Source organism: Balaenoptera ricei, chromosome 10 (genome assembly GCF_028023285.1).
Source record: "Balaenoptera ricei isolate mBalRic1 chromosome 10, mBalRic1.hap2, whole genome shotgun sequence".
Classification (NCBI taxonomy): domain Eukaryota; kingdom Metazoa; phylum Chordata; class Mammalia; order Artiodactyla; family Balaenopteridae; genus Balaenoptera; species Balaenoptera ricei.
In genome coordinates, this window is record NC_082648.1 from 46981277 (window position 1) to 46996659 (window position 15383).

General features: G+C 44.7%; 2 protein-coding genes across 6 annotated transcripts in view; one reads left to right on the plus strand and one right to left on the minus strand.

Annotated features, from left to right (window-relative positions):
• Positions 1-386: 386 nt before the first annotated feature.
• On the plus strand, positions 387-12499 carry COQ10A (coenzyme Q10A). Of its 5 annotated transcripts, XM_059936184.1 has the most exons (7): positions 389-723; positions 1271-1417; positions 2201-2393; positions 2629-2730; positions 7511-7632; positions 10653-10697; positions 11738-12499. In XM_059936184.1, exons 1-6 carry the CDS (start codon positions 602-604, stop codon positions 10693-10695), a joined length of 729 nt encoding a protein of 242 aa, XP_059792167.1. In that variant the 5' UTR covers positions 389-601; the 3' UTR covers positions 10696-10697; positions 11738-12499. The 5 variants fall into 5 exon arrangements, with proteins under 5 accessions (XP_059792164.1, XP_059792167.1, XP_059792168.1 ...); XM_059936181.1 differs by lacking the exons at positions 10653-10697; positions 11738-12499 and adding an exon at positions 7835-10552 and having other exon boundaries at positions 387-723; XM_059936185.1 differs by lacking the exons at positions 10653-10697; positions 11738-12499 and adding an exon at positions 7855-10552.
• CS (citrate synthase) overlaps positions 4622-15383 on the minus strand; it is a 28123-nt gene continuing 17361 nt past the window's right edge. Inside the window, exons 5-11 of the mRNA XM_059936180.1 lie at positions 14936-15067; positions 14357-14545; positions 7991-8190; positions 7176-7305; positions 6950-7051; positions 6543-6752; positions 4622-6231 (exon numbers count right to left, since the gene is read on the minus strand). Of these exons, the coding sequence (XP_059792163.1) occupies positions 6061-6231; positions 6543-6752; positions 6950-7051; positions 7176-7305; positions 7991-8190; positions 14357-14545; positions 14936-15067 (1134 nt within the window). The 3' untranslated portion in view covers positions 4622-6060. The remainder of the gene's footprint in view (positions 6232-6542; positions 6753-6949; positions 7052-7175; positions 7306-7990; positions 8191-14356; positions 14546-14935; positions 15068-15383) is intronic.

Consider the following 15383-nt stretch of genomic DNA (forward strand, 5'->3'; position numbering starts at 1 on the left):
CCAGATCTTGGAACATTAATTTCCTTTCTCAAAGATGCAAAGCACAGCACTAGGCACTATGTGCTACAAAGATGAATGGAACTTCTAACTATAAACAAGGCAGAATATAGTAAAGTCTCTAAGAGAGACGTTCAGAAGACCAACGGCATATGCTGTTGACATGCCCAAGAAGTCGCTTCTGTGCTTATGTACCAGGTCCGTGACCACAGACTCGGCAAGTAGCTTGCCTGGTGAGCTCGCTCCACGGGGCCATCTCTGCAGCTTCTCAAACACCCCCTCCAGCACCCTTTCTCGCCAGAGGTGTGAAACTACATCTCCCGACAGGCCGCATGGTCCCCTTCCTTCCCCCCTCTCCCGGTCCCGAGCCATGGCAACGGCGTGACGTGGGGGTACTGGGAGCTGCGGGAGCAGCGGTAGCGGCTTCAGTTCTAGGCAACCCGGACGCCCGGGCAGGAACAAGGGGAGAGGAGCTACCGCCCCGCGCCGCCCCTGCGCTCGGGGGCCCTGAACTCGCCCGGCTGCCGCTAACCTCCGCTCTTCCTCTGGAGTGAGGAGTGCGCAGCTGGTATCAGAGCCGAGAGGGCAAGGGAGGGTAGCGCGCATGGCCTCGGCAGGCGCGCGGCGACTCCCGGCCGGGACGCGCGCGGCGGCCAGGGGCTGCAGCGGCCTCTCGCTGCTCCCGGCCCCGCCCCTGGTCCCTCCGCGACCGCCGGGACCAATGAGGTGAGAGGGAGGTGCGGGCGTCGGGGCTGGAGCTAAAGGGGTCGCCCAGGACCCCGAAGTTGCAGCTCTGGCTGCAGGCACGGCGGGAGGGCGGCTGCGGTCGTATCTTGGGGTCTAATGTAGAGCTTTAGGGAATGCTTTTGCAAGTTATTCGCGAGGCAAAGTCCTCGAGGTGGGTGCCCAACCACTTCTTGCCCCTCGCGGGTGCCCTGGCAACAGCGGGCTTGGCGGGGCCCCGGGGACTGTGATGCTTCCTGAGAGTCCTCGCTTTCAGCAGTAGGGTAGCCTCCAGTCAAAGGCACCCGGCGCTTCGCACGCATCCCACTTTTCCCCAACTCCTCCCCCGGCACTGTCCTCCGCCGCCCTCGACCTTTCGCACTCGTGACTGCCTGGCCAAGGGAGCCTGGCGGGCTGCAGCAGGTGCTAGGCGGAAAGCTTGTTTGGACGACCTTCCTCTGGGATGCGCCCCTCTTCCCCTTCACCTGGGAATGGTTGAGGAACACAAGGAAAGAATCGTAACGTGTTTCTCCTTTCCTTTTGGCCTTAGATTTCTGATCTCGTGCAGCCTCTTCTTGCCCCGGGCTGCCCAGGTCTTGGCGGCTGAGGCTGGCTTACCTCCCAGCCGTTCCTTCATGGGCTTTGCTGCCTCCTTCACCAACAAGCGAAAGGCTTACTCCGAGCGTAGGATCATGGGGTGAGCATCCCCTCCTGTCCAGCAGCCCTCCACATTCACTTTCCCGCCAAACAAAAAGCATGTTCAGGCTGGAACGTAAGGGTAGCCGTAGTGGGCAAGATTCATCCCTGGCTGTCCCATGCTTCCCAGCTATATTACTGATCCTTTATCCTCCTCTGCCAGCCTTCCAACCTTAATTCCCCCCTTCCTGGTTGCTATGCATGTGCATTGTGAAATGTGACTAGAGTTGGACAGTAACATAAGACAACAGGATATTATTTCTCTGCTGACCTGACTTCAGGTATTCTGAGCACAATATGAGTTAACACTTACTGAGCACTTACTACTGCTAGCAGTTAGGCTGCTTAGGTGTTTTACCATAGATTTTCTCATTTGATCCTTTCAACAAACTTATGAATCAATTACTACTATTACCTATGATTCACAGAGGAGATACGGGGACAGTAATAATTTACCTAGGGCCACACTGTCAAAAAGTCGTAGAGCTGGGATTTGAGTCCTTTTGTGAATCATCAGTAAAACCGACAACCTCTGTTCTCCCTAGATGGTCTTAGCATCAAAATAGTAAATGCAAAAGTACTCTGTAAACTGCAAAACTTAAGGTAACATTAACGTCATGGAAATTTACACATTTGCTTTCGCAAAGTCATTCATCCAGGCTTATTTGGCATCTCTAGTTCCTGAAGGTGCATGATTAGTGGGCATGGGGGGAGGGTGCCTAGGGCAAGGAGGAACATCACCCATCTGGCAGTTCCTTGGCCTCTCTCTGATTCCTTTCCCTAGGTACTCAATGCAGGAGATGTACGAGGTGGTAGCCAATGTCCAGGAGTATCGTGAGTTTGTGCCCTGGTGTAAGAAGTCTTTAGTGGTATACAGCCGCAAAGGTCACCTGAAGGCCCAGTTGGAGGTTGGCTTTCCACCTGTTATGGAACGTTATACTTCTGCTGTTTCCATGGTCAAACCTCACATGGTCAAGGTGAGGTCTGTCTGGGAGGGATTAATCAGGAAGTTTTGTGTTCTCTGGCATTTTTACGTTTAAAGGCTATTGTGGCTTTCCTTGTAATGATTTTTTATCTCCACGTGCCAAATATTTCCCTAATAAAATATTAGGAGAGGAAAATGGCTTTCAATTCCTTCTTATAGCCTCCTATACCTGATACAGGTTTAATTCCATCGTAATATTGTTTAACTACCTGACTGTCCTATTCTAGGCTGTTTGCACCGACGGCAAGCTCTTCAACCACTTAGAGACCATTTGGCGGTTCCGTCCTGGTATTCCTGCCTATCCCCGAACTTGCACTGTGGACTTCTGGGTGAGTCAGGAGGCTGTATAGCACAGGGCTACCTTGTTGGGGGGTTGAGCTGAGGTACTGTGACAGTTATTTCACAAGTCAATGACACTCTTCACAGGTCTGAGCTTGTATCAAACTTGTACTTTATACTCAGTCCCAGGGCCTTTGAGGGGATCTAATGAACTGGAGCGGGAGGAAAAGGCACTGAATAGTATCCTTGCATTTGGCCAGGGACTATCCAACATGGTCTTGAAGAGTTTCTGTTTCTTACCCATTCCCAGATTTCCTTTGAATTTCGTTCTCTGCTGCACTCCCAGCTGGCCACCATGTTTTTTGATGAGGTTGTCAAACAGAATGTCACTGCCTTCGAGCGCCGGGCAGCAACCAAGTTTGGTCCAGAAACAGCCATCCCCCGTGAACTGATGTTCCATGAGGTGCACCAAACTTGAGGCAAAGGATTGTTCCCTAGCCTCACCTCTCCTCTCCCTCCTCACCCAATTCTCTTATTTATTTCATTTGGCTCCTGCTCCAATCTGAGAGAAGAGTCTATGTTCATAATACTGTTCTCCCACTCAAATTGGGCTCTAAGCTGGCTGGAAATGCTGGGGGAAAGAAAAGGCAGGGAGGTATGGAAAGGAGACATGCTTAGGAAAGGGTCAGGCTCATCTTGAGAGCCCATATGCCTGATGCCTGCAACCTTCTCACACTGAATTATAATCAGGACTGTATGGTTGTCTCTGAGCTCTTGTCAAGGTGCCTTAGTGTCTGACCAGGGGAAGACAGCAACTTTTCTTAGGATTGAATAAATTGAACTCCTTTCTCTGACACACAGCTACTGGGTAGTCAATAACTTTGCCTGCTCTTGGGGAAGGGGCAGGATAAGAACCCTGATAAATAAAGGGATATTTGCTTGTGGCAGGGGATGAGGAGGGAGGTTTACTATTTTTAATGCCCTCAGCCCCTCAGGAGATGCCTGAGATCTGGCCCCAGCTTGAAATCCGTATGACCTCACTTTAAGAGTAGTTCCATGCTGCCTGGCTAGTGGAGAGCAAGGGGCTTTCTCCCCATCATTGCCACAGGGGGCAAGGAGCAAAAGAGCACTGAACAGTTAAACTCTTGGGTTGTACCTTATTCTTCCACTTGGCCTGAGTTTTTATAAAATTTCAATAAATTAATTGTGACAGTATGAATTTGGCTTTTATATATTGCTTCTCAGGGGAATAATGTAGATATAGTAGAGTAGTAGAAAGTCATGGCTTCCTTCCCTAGGGGAGTGAAGGTGCAAGAAGGCCTCTTGGACACAGTGTCCCTGCTAACTATAGTAGCACATTCTACAAGCCAGGACCTAGTACCCACTCCCTTGCCTATTTATAGACTTTTTCAGAAGGTCAGTTGCAGCAGGAGTCTCAGGACAGAGTAATCTGGTCTCAGACCTCCCATATAACTGATGCCCTCCAGACCACCTCTTATTCTGGGGGATCCTTAAGGGAAGCTGCAAAGAACTGGTGTTTCACGAGGTACCAGAGCCCTCTAGAGGCTCAGATCCTGAGTCAGCAGTCCTACCTTAACTGCCCTTGGTATAGTTTGTTCCTTTCACCCAATGGGCTGGACCAGCTTCCTTGGATTAGTCACACAAGCAGTTGTGAGGTCTCAGCTACAGTCCTTGAGTGTTCTACCTTATGACAAATTTAGGAAGGATGGGGGCTAAAGATCAAGGACTTCTAACCATGAAGACAGACGGCAATCTCCTTTGGAAATCTCACAGGGAACCTGTCTTCTGATTAGGGTAAATGAATGCCAAACCTACCTCAAGATAAAAAAGATGCACAGGATAACATAACCCACCAAGTCCAGGATCTTGCTAGCCAGAATCCTTACCTGATTCTCCCAGGCCTTATTTAATAGGCTCAAGCATTGTTAATAAAAACATTTATTTTGCATTTTATACAGAACAACCTGAAGTCTGCATCATGACTTGACAGTTACCCAGGGGTTTACAGACAGTATTATCCATCTCAACAGCGTGGTTCTGGGGATTTGGGATCCACACAAACACAGGCAGGAGTTGCGAGGGAGGAAGGGGGCACAGCAGGAGTGTATTTTTAATCCTTTCTTGAAAAGAAAAGGCAGTAGAGCATTCTGAGTCACTGGAAACCTGTGCATATGGGGCTTCTAAAACAAACACTGTACTGTGAGCTCTTGGGGAAGGGGCAGGATAAGAACCCTGATAAATAAAGGGATATTTGCTTGTGGCAGGGGATGAGGAGGGAGGTTTACTATTTTTAATGCCCTCAGCCCCAGTACCTCATATTCAAAGGAGACCATGTCCAATCTCATTTCCCTGTTCAGAAAGAGGTGCTAGTACCCCTGGGATCAGGCCATGAAGATATCATGCTGGTCATTCCCAAGTCCCTGTTCTATAGCCCACAGCATATTAAAGGGGAAAGAAAAAAGGTCAGAGGGTAGTGGCTTGTGTTCCAGGGAAGTAAAATGCTTAGTTCATATTAAGCACTGATAAAGCCAAATAATGGGAAAGACCACAATATCATACAGTGCTGTATACAACCTGCTGAAAGAGGTCTCTAATAGGGACCAAGAGGGGAAGGTCCAGAGCAACCTTGGCTTGAGGTGCAGCAGGTATAGAAAATCTGGAAAGAGGTGAGTATTCAAGTAATAGGGAATAGAACACTCCCAGGTCTTAATTTTAATGGGGTAATTTAAAAAAGAGAAATAAAAATCAAACACTGGGTGCCAGTCACAACAAATACCATGGCCTTTATGATCACCTGGTATCATTAAAAACAAACAAACAAACAAACAAAGCCAAAGCATAACCAATCGGTCTTGCTAGGAAGTGTCTGTGTGCATCGGAGAGGTTAATGGGGCTTGGTATAGGTGACAATCCAACATGATTCCTATGGAAACAGAAGGGGCAGGGTCCTGGTTTGCTGGCCTATTAAGGGGTGGGCAGAGTAGAACCAAAAGCTCTGCTGAAGTGACTGCAGATTCTCTGCAACCAGCTTTGACCTAGGGAAAGAGGAGCCAGATTCTCACTCTGGAGACTGGGTGGGGGCACGGGTAAACCTAACCCGTACCACATGCATTAGTCCTGGTCACCCTACAGTTGATGGGCAACTCATACCAGGCCGGGGAAAGGAGCTGGTTAGGGAAGAAGGGGTTACTTTTCATCTTTTAAAATCTTAATTAATATCTTAACCTCAAACTTATCATCAGTGCCTCAGATACAATTTAATCTTAAGTCTTTAAAAGCCCCCTGAAACAAAAGTATACTTTTTTTTTTTCTTTAAGATCCCTCACTTTCCGGTAGCTAGTTTCTCCCCGTCTTCAGTTTCACCCAGACTTAGACTCCACAAACTTCATCAGACCATCTGTGCTCATGGACTTGGGCCTCTCTAGAGGGAAGCCTAGGGCTCGGCTCCAGATGAGCTGTGCTAATACACCCAGTGCCCGTGATACCCCAAACAGGACTGTGTAGTAATTCATCTCCGTCATGCCATAGTACTGTAAGGTAAAAGAGAAAAAAGTTTTGTTAAAGGCCCACAGGTAGTGGCATGTACAAGTCCAGATTGATTAAAAACCTTAACCCAGTTAGCCTTAAATAGAAATGACTGGGAAAAGTATAGCAACTGGATTCTGAAAAGAAAGCACCCGTTTCCTCCAGCCCACACCTCCCCTACCATAGGCAACTTTAACAAAAGGGTAAGGAAGGAGGTGTGAGAGTCCTTGTTCTGACTAGGGAGTTGATTTTGTGCATGGCAGAGAACAGTAAGGTTTGGTATAAATTAGAGGAAAGCAGGGAAAGGAGGACTCACCTGGAGCAGCACTCCACTATGAGCATCTACATTGGGCCAAGGATTCTTGGCCTTGCCCTGTTCTAGGAGGACATTGGGCACAATCTTGTACAGCTGAGCAACCAGCTTAAACATGGGGTCCTGAGGCAGGTGTTTCAGAGCAAACTCTCGTTGACAGGTATATCGTGGATCAGTCTTCCTTAGTACTGCATGGCCATAGCCTGGGATAACCTACAAAGGATAGGGGGGGAAAACCAGTTGTATTCTCAGGTAGAAATTTTTGTCTTTTCTGAATTCTTTAGGGTAGACAAATGGAAAAAAAATCTCCTCTAATTTAGGGAGTTATCTCATTCTTTTCTCCTTCATTCTTCCAAATTATAGAACTTGAGTCTTGGCTTCTTTCCTAGTTGCTAAGCATCTCTGCTTACCCGTCCTGAGTTGAGTGTGTTCCAGATATAGTCTCGTAACTTCTCATCTGACACATCTTTGCCAACTTCCTTCTGTAGTTGTGTCAGCCAAACAAGCACTTCCTGTGGGTAAGGTTTGGAGAATAAAAGAGTGTCAATGCATATGTCAGGAGAGAACTCCAGGATCAGAAACAAAGCATGGCAGTAAGAAAAACATGGAGCAGGAGAAGAAAAAGAACAGTCTTACCTGATTTGCCAGCCCATGCAGGGGCCCTGCCAGCCCATTCATGGCTGCTGCAAAGGACAAGTAGGGGTCTGAAAGGGCACTGCCCACCAAGTGGCTGGTATGGGCACTTACATTGCCACCCTCATGGTCACTGTGCGGAAGTAAGAAAGGAGAATCAAGGCCAAGAGAAAGGAGAAAAAAGGGGCAGATTACTGAAACACAGTCCTTGCTGTTCTCTTATCGTCACATACTAGCCTAGCTATGGATTCACACCAGCCTATAGCTAGTCACTTATACATAAGCTCTTGTAAGAGATGTCCCAATCTTATTATCAGCCTTTGTTCACTAATCCACAGGGCTGGAGAGGTTACTGCTTGATGATGCCTGGCCTGCGTGCCAAGCTCCCTGACTCTCACTGCAGCTTTAACAGCAATGGCCAGAAGAGGGAGCTCCTGGAAAGCCAAAGGACCTGTCTAATGTGAGCAGCTAGTACCTTTTCCTAGCTAGAAGCACTATCTTACTCTTAGCGTGGTTATGGTAATTTTTCTAGACCTCCTGACCTTCTTTACCAGACCCCTTTCTTGCCTTGTACCATCCCATATGCTGTGTTTCCATCTCCTTGCTGCCTACCACCTGTTAAGGAGTTTGGGTTTTTTTTTGGCGTGCTGCATGGCATACAGGATCTTAATTCCCCGACCAGGGATGGAACCCACGCCCCCTGCAGTGGAAGCACAGAGTCTTAACCGCTGGACTGCCAGGGAAGTCCCAAGGAGTTTTTCTTAATATTCACCACCAATCCAGGCACCTGGTGGCTATGGTTGCTGGGTCTCCCTCACCTGTGGATGGTGAGGTACAAGCGCATGAGCTCCGTGAACTGAGCGTCAGTATAGCCTAACATGTTGGTGAAATTGTGGGACCAGTCCAGCTTAGAATCAATGGCCCCAATACTGCTGCCCTCTCGATGGAGATTCCGGTAGATCTTTGCTGCAACACAAGGTAGCTTTGCAATCAGATCCATACAGTCTTCATAAATCAACTGATGGGGAGAAGAGGAAAATGGAGGAAAAAAGAAGAGGAATTATCAACAAGGAAGAATAAGGCAGGGATGGTGTTTGTTCTCTATGGACTGGGCTATTTGGATTGATGATTCTATGCTGGGTGATTATAAACGGAGTATAACAACAATGACCATTTAACTGAATAACTGTTACGACCCAGGCACCGCATTAAGGGATTTATACAAACTATCTCATGTATATTAAAACATTATTCCCAATTTTTTCCCATTCTACAAAGTATATAATGACCTCCATTTTACAGAAAAGGGAACTGAGGCTCAGAGCATTCAGTTAAATGCCAAAGTCAGATTTTGAACCCTTGTATGTTTAACCATGATCTTTTCCACTACATGACTTTGCATTCAAAGAATGTGCTAAGACACTAGGTTTTAATAATTCTATGTTCCATCTTTCAAAGAAAATTCACCATATACACCAAGGGTCAAACAGTGGCATTCAATTGTTAGTTATTAACAAAGGCTTCCATTTTTTTAAGCACTTACTATATAACAGGTACTGTGCTAGATATATTATTTTCATTTTTTTCTTTTCTTACAATAGTCCTGTAAGGTAACATAGCCTTCATTTGTAAAAACTGGGGCACAAGGTTACCCACTCAGCTAATAAGCATCACCTAGCTTAAATAATTATTAACTCATGGCCATGCTTGTTTCATCTATACCCTTACTTTCCCCTCTCATCTCCCAAATTATTTTGAGTGAATCCCAGATAGCATATATAACATGTAAGTATTTAAGCATGTATCTCTAAAAGATAAAGGTCCTTCATAATCAAAATCACAAAACCATTATCCTACTGAAAAGAATTTAACAATTCTTCAATATCATTAACTATCTACTCAGTATTCAAGTCCCCCCCACCTCATTCATTTATTATAAAGCTCCCCCTCATTTGTCTGTTTCACTGAAAATAGCCCACATTGCAACTGTCTGACATGTCTCTGAAGTCTTTTTAATTAATTTAAGTTCCCTCTTATGCTGTGCTTTTTTTACTTTGCAGTTTATTTGTGGAAAATCAGATCATTTGTCCTGTAGAATTTCCCACAGTTTAGATTTTGCTAGTTATATACCTGTGATGTCATTTAACCTCTGTCCACTGTATTTCCGACAGACTGATAGAGCTGGAGGTTTGAGCAGATTCATGTTCAATTTCTTTAGCAAGACTTTTTGATAAATAGTGCTGTGTTCATTTATTAAGAGAAACATATAATATCTGGTTGTCTTTTTGTGATGTTAATAGCGTGCTCAACTTTTATGTCTCAATTCTATCTTCTCATAGGGATTTTAAGTTCCTTTAGGGAGGGTGACAGGGTTTCAGTAGTTTTTTTGGTTTTTTTTTTTTTTTGGCCATGCTGTGAGGCTTGTGCGATCTTAGTTCCCAGACCAGGGATCGAACTCGTGCCCCCTGCAGTGGAAGCATAGAGTGCTAACCAATGGACCGCCATGGAATTCCCAAGTTTTTTCTTTTAATAACAAAAAAATTCAGGAATTCCCTGGCGGTCCAGTGGTTAGGACTCGGTGCTTTCACTGCCAGGGCCTGGGTTCAATTCCTGGTTGGGAAAGAACCTGCAAGCCATGAGATGCGGCCAAAAAAACACACAAAACCAAACAAAACAATAAAAAAAATTTCTACTTTCAGTCACAATACATTGAAAGCGTGGAGAAAATACTTGCTGAATGACATTACATAGTGCTATCCTATCAAGCTAACTGGCTAAATGTTCCTGTAAGAAGTCATGAGGTTTTGGTAGTTTTGTTGGAACAAAGAACAAAATCTATAATAACTAGCCTAAATGAGATAATCTCTGTGAAGTCATCTATTACTCAAGTACTCAGTGAATTTTGTCAATGCCACCAAGATTCAATGAGAATACTGCCAAAATTAAAAAGCTACTTGAAGCAAGAAGTACTTAGCTAACACTTGCAAGTTCTCAGGAGATTACTTACATGATAATCGTACTATTAACCATACCTCCTTGCAGATTTACATCCCCCAAGGAAGTAGGTTATTTCCAGAAGCCTGCATCAAGGATATGCAGTTCTAAGGGACCTGGATTCATTAGCAGAATGCCAAGAACAAGATCCTGGGCTAGGCAAACTGGTATCTGTGGAGTATGTACTAACTTTCAAAATCATTTGTAAAGTATGAATGACCACAACATAAAGAAACGACAAAAAGAGGATTGTTTCAACTTCTAGCACTGAGAATGAAGTTTATAAAGCAGCAAGTATCAGATGAGGTATGACAGTGTGGGATCTTTACCCTGCTTTTTGTAGTGGTAAAGCTGTACAGTCAAGAGATTAAATAAACAAACAAACACACTGACAGAGAACGCCTCCTTATTTCTTCTTTAATAAACTAAGACTGAGGTGCTATTTAGCTACTGGTACTAACTCATTCTTCATCTTTAAACCCTCAGAAAAAAAGACAAAACACGCCACCATCACAACTGCCTGGAATAAAGGTAACAAAACTGACCATAATCATCATTGTGAGCCAGCATCTCTAGTGCTAGAGAAATCCTGGCCAAGTATTTAGCTATCAGTCATTTTTTTAAAAATTTTTATTGGAGTATAGTTGATTTACAATGTTGTGTTAGCTATCAGTCATTATAAAGAAGACACAGAAAAAGAGGAGAGCCAGTATTAATGGTGAAGAGACCCTAGAGTGAAGCAAACTCAAGTCTCAATCTGGTCTCTACCAGTAACTAGCTGCATGACCCTGGGCAAGCTACTTATTTTCTCTAATCTTCAGCTTTCCCATTCAGTAAAATGACATCAGTGACATCTACCTCATGGGGTTGTTCTGATGATTAAATCAGATAATGAATATAAAACATTTAAGCTAATATTTGGCATGTTTTCAAGAGTTGTTAGGTGTTGGGATGATGATTTTATTATAGATTAAACAGCTTCAAAACCTACATATACTGTTCATATGCCTTACTAGAAAAACCTCATCTGTCAGCTACTTCGCAAATTTTACCCAATTCAACAACATCGTAAGGCTACTTCATAATTAAACAGCTGGTGCATCAGAGTAATCTCCTAGTCACAAGTGAAGTTAAGTCAATTAGTAAATTAGTAAAAGACCTAACTTTCTCACCTCAATAGATTACACTATTTATCTAAAGTCATGTAAACTGTTATGGAAGGAAAGTTGTAGGAAGATCATCCTCTTGAGGTGTATGTAAAAAACAGCATGAACTGATGATTCTAGTAGAGAATTAGATCACATATACTCCTTAACATAAATTTTTAAACAGAAATAACCAGCTGAATGCTGTCATGTAATTCTACTAAAGTAGAATGGTTAAATTAACCAAGACAGAGAACTAAACTGAAATAGCATGTCTGATCTTTGAGAGAGATAGGATATGGCAGCAAAAGAGCACCAAGCTCCACTAAAGCAGTTACTGGTGCTAATTTTTGTTCAGTGTGAACTTATTAGACGCACATCCTGAGGCTGACAGATATATAAATATTGCTTATACACACTCTCCAGGTTGGCAAAGTCCTGAAATACAATGTTCACCTCAAGACAGCCACCCTCAGATGATATCTCACAAAGAGGTGGCAGGACAACCAATCAATGGCTGTACACTGAAATGGAGGCAATAGCAAGCAGAGAAGAACAAGATTCATTTTTCTGATTCAATAAAGGACAGTGTGAAGCAATGCAGCATGTTTGGATACCTGGGAAATATCTTATAGGTATTTATTGCAAAGTATGAAGAACTCTACAACAGTCAACACAACAGCACTGTAAGAAGTAACAGGCACTTCTGAGTGGTCAATTTCTAAAAGACAAGTTTTAAAATAGAAGAACTGTTGGCCTTGATTTAACCTTTTCTGTTATGGTGACCCACACAGATAACAATTACTTGAACAGTATTTTAAAAAGAAAATGAAAAGCAACATATTCAGGTTATACAACCTTCTGAACCTGCTGATGTGTGACTTTATAAATGCTTGTGAATAGGTTTAGTTTGCATCATTCCTATACCTTCCTCCTCAAAGCCAACCAGACTAGTATCAACTGCAAACTTTCCCTCTTTCCCCCAACAGCAAACACAATTCTCTATACACAGTTGGCACTGAATAAATATTGACCAATCCAATGAAGTGGGATTTGCCAAAACCCCAAGGAGATTTCATCAGACCAGTGGGCCATGCTGCTCTGTGCCTTGCCTCATAGTGAACTCTTTGGGGACCTTCTCCTGGTCAAAAATCCTTTAGTGTATCTGCTTTGCAGAAAGGAACTTTTCTGTTCCTATACTACCTGTCTCTAAATAAGAAACAAAAGAAAATGAGATGTCCTTCTGTAAACCTAGCCAGATAAATTGTACTTTACCCAGTGTTTGTGAGTATGTGGGGTATTGGAAAGAGGATGGAAGGAATTATGTCCTATGCGCTAGGACAAGGCCCAACAATCTTCTCATACTCTAACCACAGAGTTCAAACTATTAAGATCACATTTCATTTTCAGAGAATAAAGCTCATTTGCTTTTTGGATCCTACTTCCAGGATACTAACCACCCTTCCACTCCTGACAGGTATCTTGAGTGGGTTAGTCCAAACTGTGGCTGACTGGCATTAGTCCTCCTAGCCTCCCGAGTTGCCTTAGCTGCCATTCTTCCAAATTCTCAAGATTCTCCTTATCTGGGGACTTCCCTGGTGGCGCAGTGGTTAAGAATCCACCTGCCAATGCAGGGGACACGGGTTTGAGCCCTGGTCTGGAAAGATCCCACATGCTGCAGAGCAACTAAGCCCATGTGCCACAACTACTGAGCCTGCGTGCCACAACTACTGAAGCCCGAGCTCCTAGAGCCCGTGCTCCGCAACAAGAAGCCACCACAATGAGAAGCCTGTGCACCACAACAAAGAGTAGCCCCTGCTCACCGCAACTAGAGAAACCCTGTGCACAGCAACAAAGACCCAACACAGCCAAAAATAAATAAATAAATTAATTAATTAAAAAAAAAAAAAAACGGTTCTCCTTATTTGAAGAGGAGAAGGGACCCTTTGGGGCCAGAGTGAGACTACTCTGCAAAACCTTCCTCAGGGGCTTCCCTGGTGGCGCAGTGGTTAAGAATCCGCCTGCCAATGCAGGGGACACGGGTTCGAGCCCTGGTCTGGGAAGATCCCACATGCCACAGAGCAACTAAGCCCGTGCGCCACAACTACTGATCCTGCGCTCTAGAGCCTGCGAGCCACAACTACTGAGCCCGTGTGCCGCAACTACTGAAGCCCCCGCGCCTAGAGCCCATGCTCCGCAACAAGAGAAGCCACTCCAATGAGAAGCCCGCACACTGCAACAAACAGTAGCCCCTGCTCACCGCAACTAGAGAAAGCCCGCGCACAGCAATGAAGACCCAACGCAGCCAAAAAATAAATAAATTAAAACAAAAAACAAAAAACAAAAAAACCTTCCTCAGGGGCCCTGTGGTTAAGTCACATCTTTTTCAATGTTCCAACAGCACAGCGTACACACCTCTATTCCAGCAAGAGTACTGAATTGTAGTTTCTTTTTTTTTATAAATTGATTTATTTTATTTATATTTATTTTTGGCTGCACTGGGTCTTCGCTGCTGTGCGTGGGCTCTCTCTAGCTGCGGCAAGCGGGGGCTACTCTTCATTGTGGTGCACGGGCTTCTCTGTGGCAGCCTCTCCTGTTGTGGAGCACGGGCTCTAGGCACATGGGCCTCAGTAGTTGTGGCGTGCAGGCTCAGCAGCTATGGTGCGTGACTCAGTAGTTGTGGCACACAGGCCCAGTTGCTCTGTGGCATGTGGGATCCTCCCGGACCGGGGCTCGAACCCATGTCCCCTGCATTGGCAGGCGGATTCTCAACCACCGCGCCACCAGGGAAGCCCGTAGTTTCTTTTTTATGTGTATATCACCCTAACTAAATCAATAACCTTGGTGATAGAAAGCGTGCTTCATTTATCTTTGTAATTCCTAAGACGGATAAAAAGCAAGCCTACAGTAAAATTTTGTTAAATGAGTTTCTGGCATAACTTAGGGTAGTAATTTTCCTAAGGATTCTACATTCCTTTTTCTTCCTTCACACTCAAGTCCTTTGAATCTCCATCAAACATCAATCATCACAGCAAAGTTTCCTACCTCCCAGTACTTGGTTCGGTTGACACCCTCTGCATATGCTCGGGCAAAGTTGCTTTCACTGTTGAGAGCTGTAATGGCTGCACTGAGCTGAGACATGGGGTGTAGATTAGTGGGAAAGTTGTCCAGCATGGTGACCACATGGGAAGGCAGAGCTGCCCTCTTTGCCCACTCTTCTGAGAGCCAAGATACCTGTGAAAGGGAGACATTGCTCAAAACACTAGGCAAGGAAAAAAGAAAAAGAAGAGAAATAAAAAAACAATGGGAATTCCCTGGCGGTCTAGTGGTTAGGACTCGGCACTCTCACTGCTGGGGGCCCAGGTTCAATTCCTGGGAAATAAGATCTTGCAAGCTGTGTGGTGCAGCCAAAATTAAAAATAAAAAAATAAAATAAAAAGACAGTGACCTCTGAGTAAAGAAAATCCAAGAGAATTCAATACAGTCCACTTATACAGCAGAACTCTGCTCTGATTCCTTCCCCTCTATAAACTACCACCCATAACCAGATCAGAATTCAGTGTCTGAGATTAGAAAAAGGCAAAGAAGGAGGGGAATGAGAAGTGCTAGTGTCCTTCTGCTTACCTGTTCCTCTGTTGGGATTTGTCCAGTTACCAGCAGCCAAAATAAGCCCTCTGGCAGGGGTTCTTCCCCACCCTTAGCCTTGGGCAGCAGTTTCTGGCATTCAGGGATACTGTAGCCTCGAAAACGGATGCCCTTGAAGGAGAAGAGTAAGGATTACAACTCTTAAATTTGTTAGCCTCAAAGTCACACAACTGACTGATCCCACTTTCATCAGACCTGTCACCAAGTTAGAACTTTTAAAGCGCAAATCTTTAGATAACTTACTCCTGCTTTGTACTTTTAGCTTTACTAGTTGATATATTAAAAAGGTAAACTCGCTCTTCAGTTATTCCATATATACCTACTTTCACCTTCCAAAATATACAGGTAGGTGCTTTATTTTGTTCTCCTTACCCTTAGTGGTCTAAGCCAGAGGTCCCCGGAACCCCGGTGCTGGTCCGTGGTCTCT

Excerpts from the sequence above, each read along its gene's own strand:
- COQ10A (XM_059936181.1), top strand. The coding sequence starts at position 602 with ATGGCCTCGGCAGGCGCGCGGCGACTCCCGGCCGGGACGCGCGCGGCG. Across the intron at positions 724-1,270 it reads CGACCGCCGGGACCAATGAG|ATTTCTGATCTCGTGCAGCC; the intron begins GTGAGAGGGAGG and ends TTTTGGCCTTAG. Across the intron at positions 7,633-7,834 it reads AGCCAAAGGACCTGTCTAAT|GATCTTAATTCCCCGACCAG; the intron begins GTGAGCAGCTAG and ends CATGGCATACAG.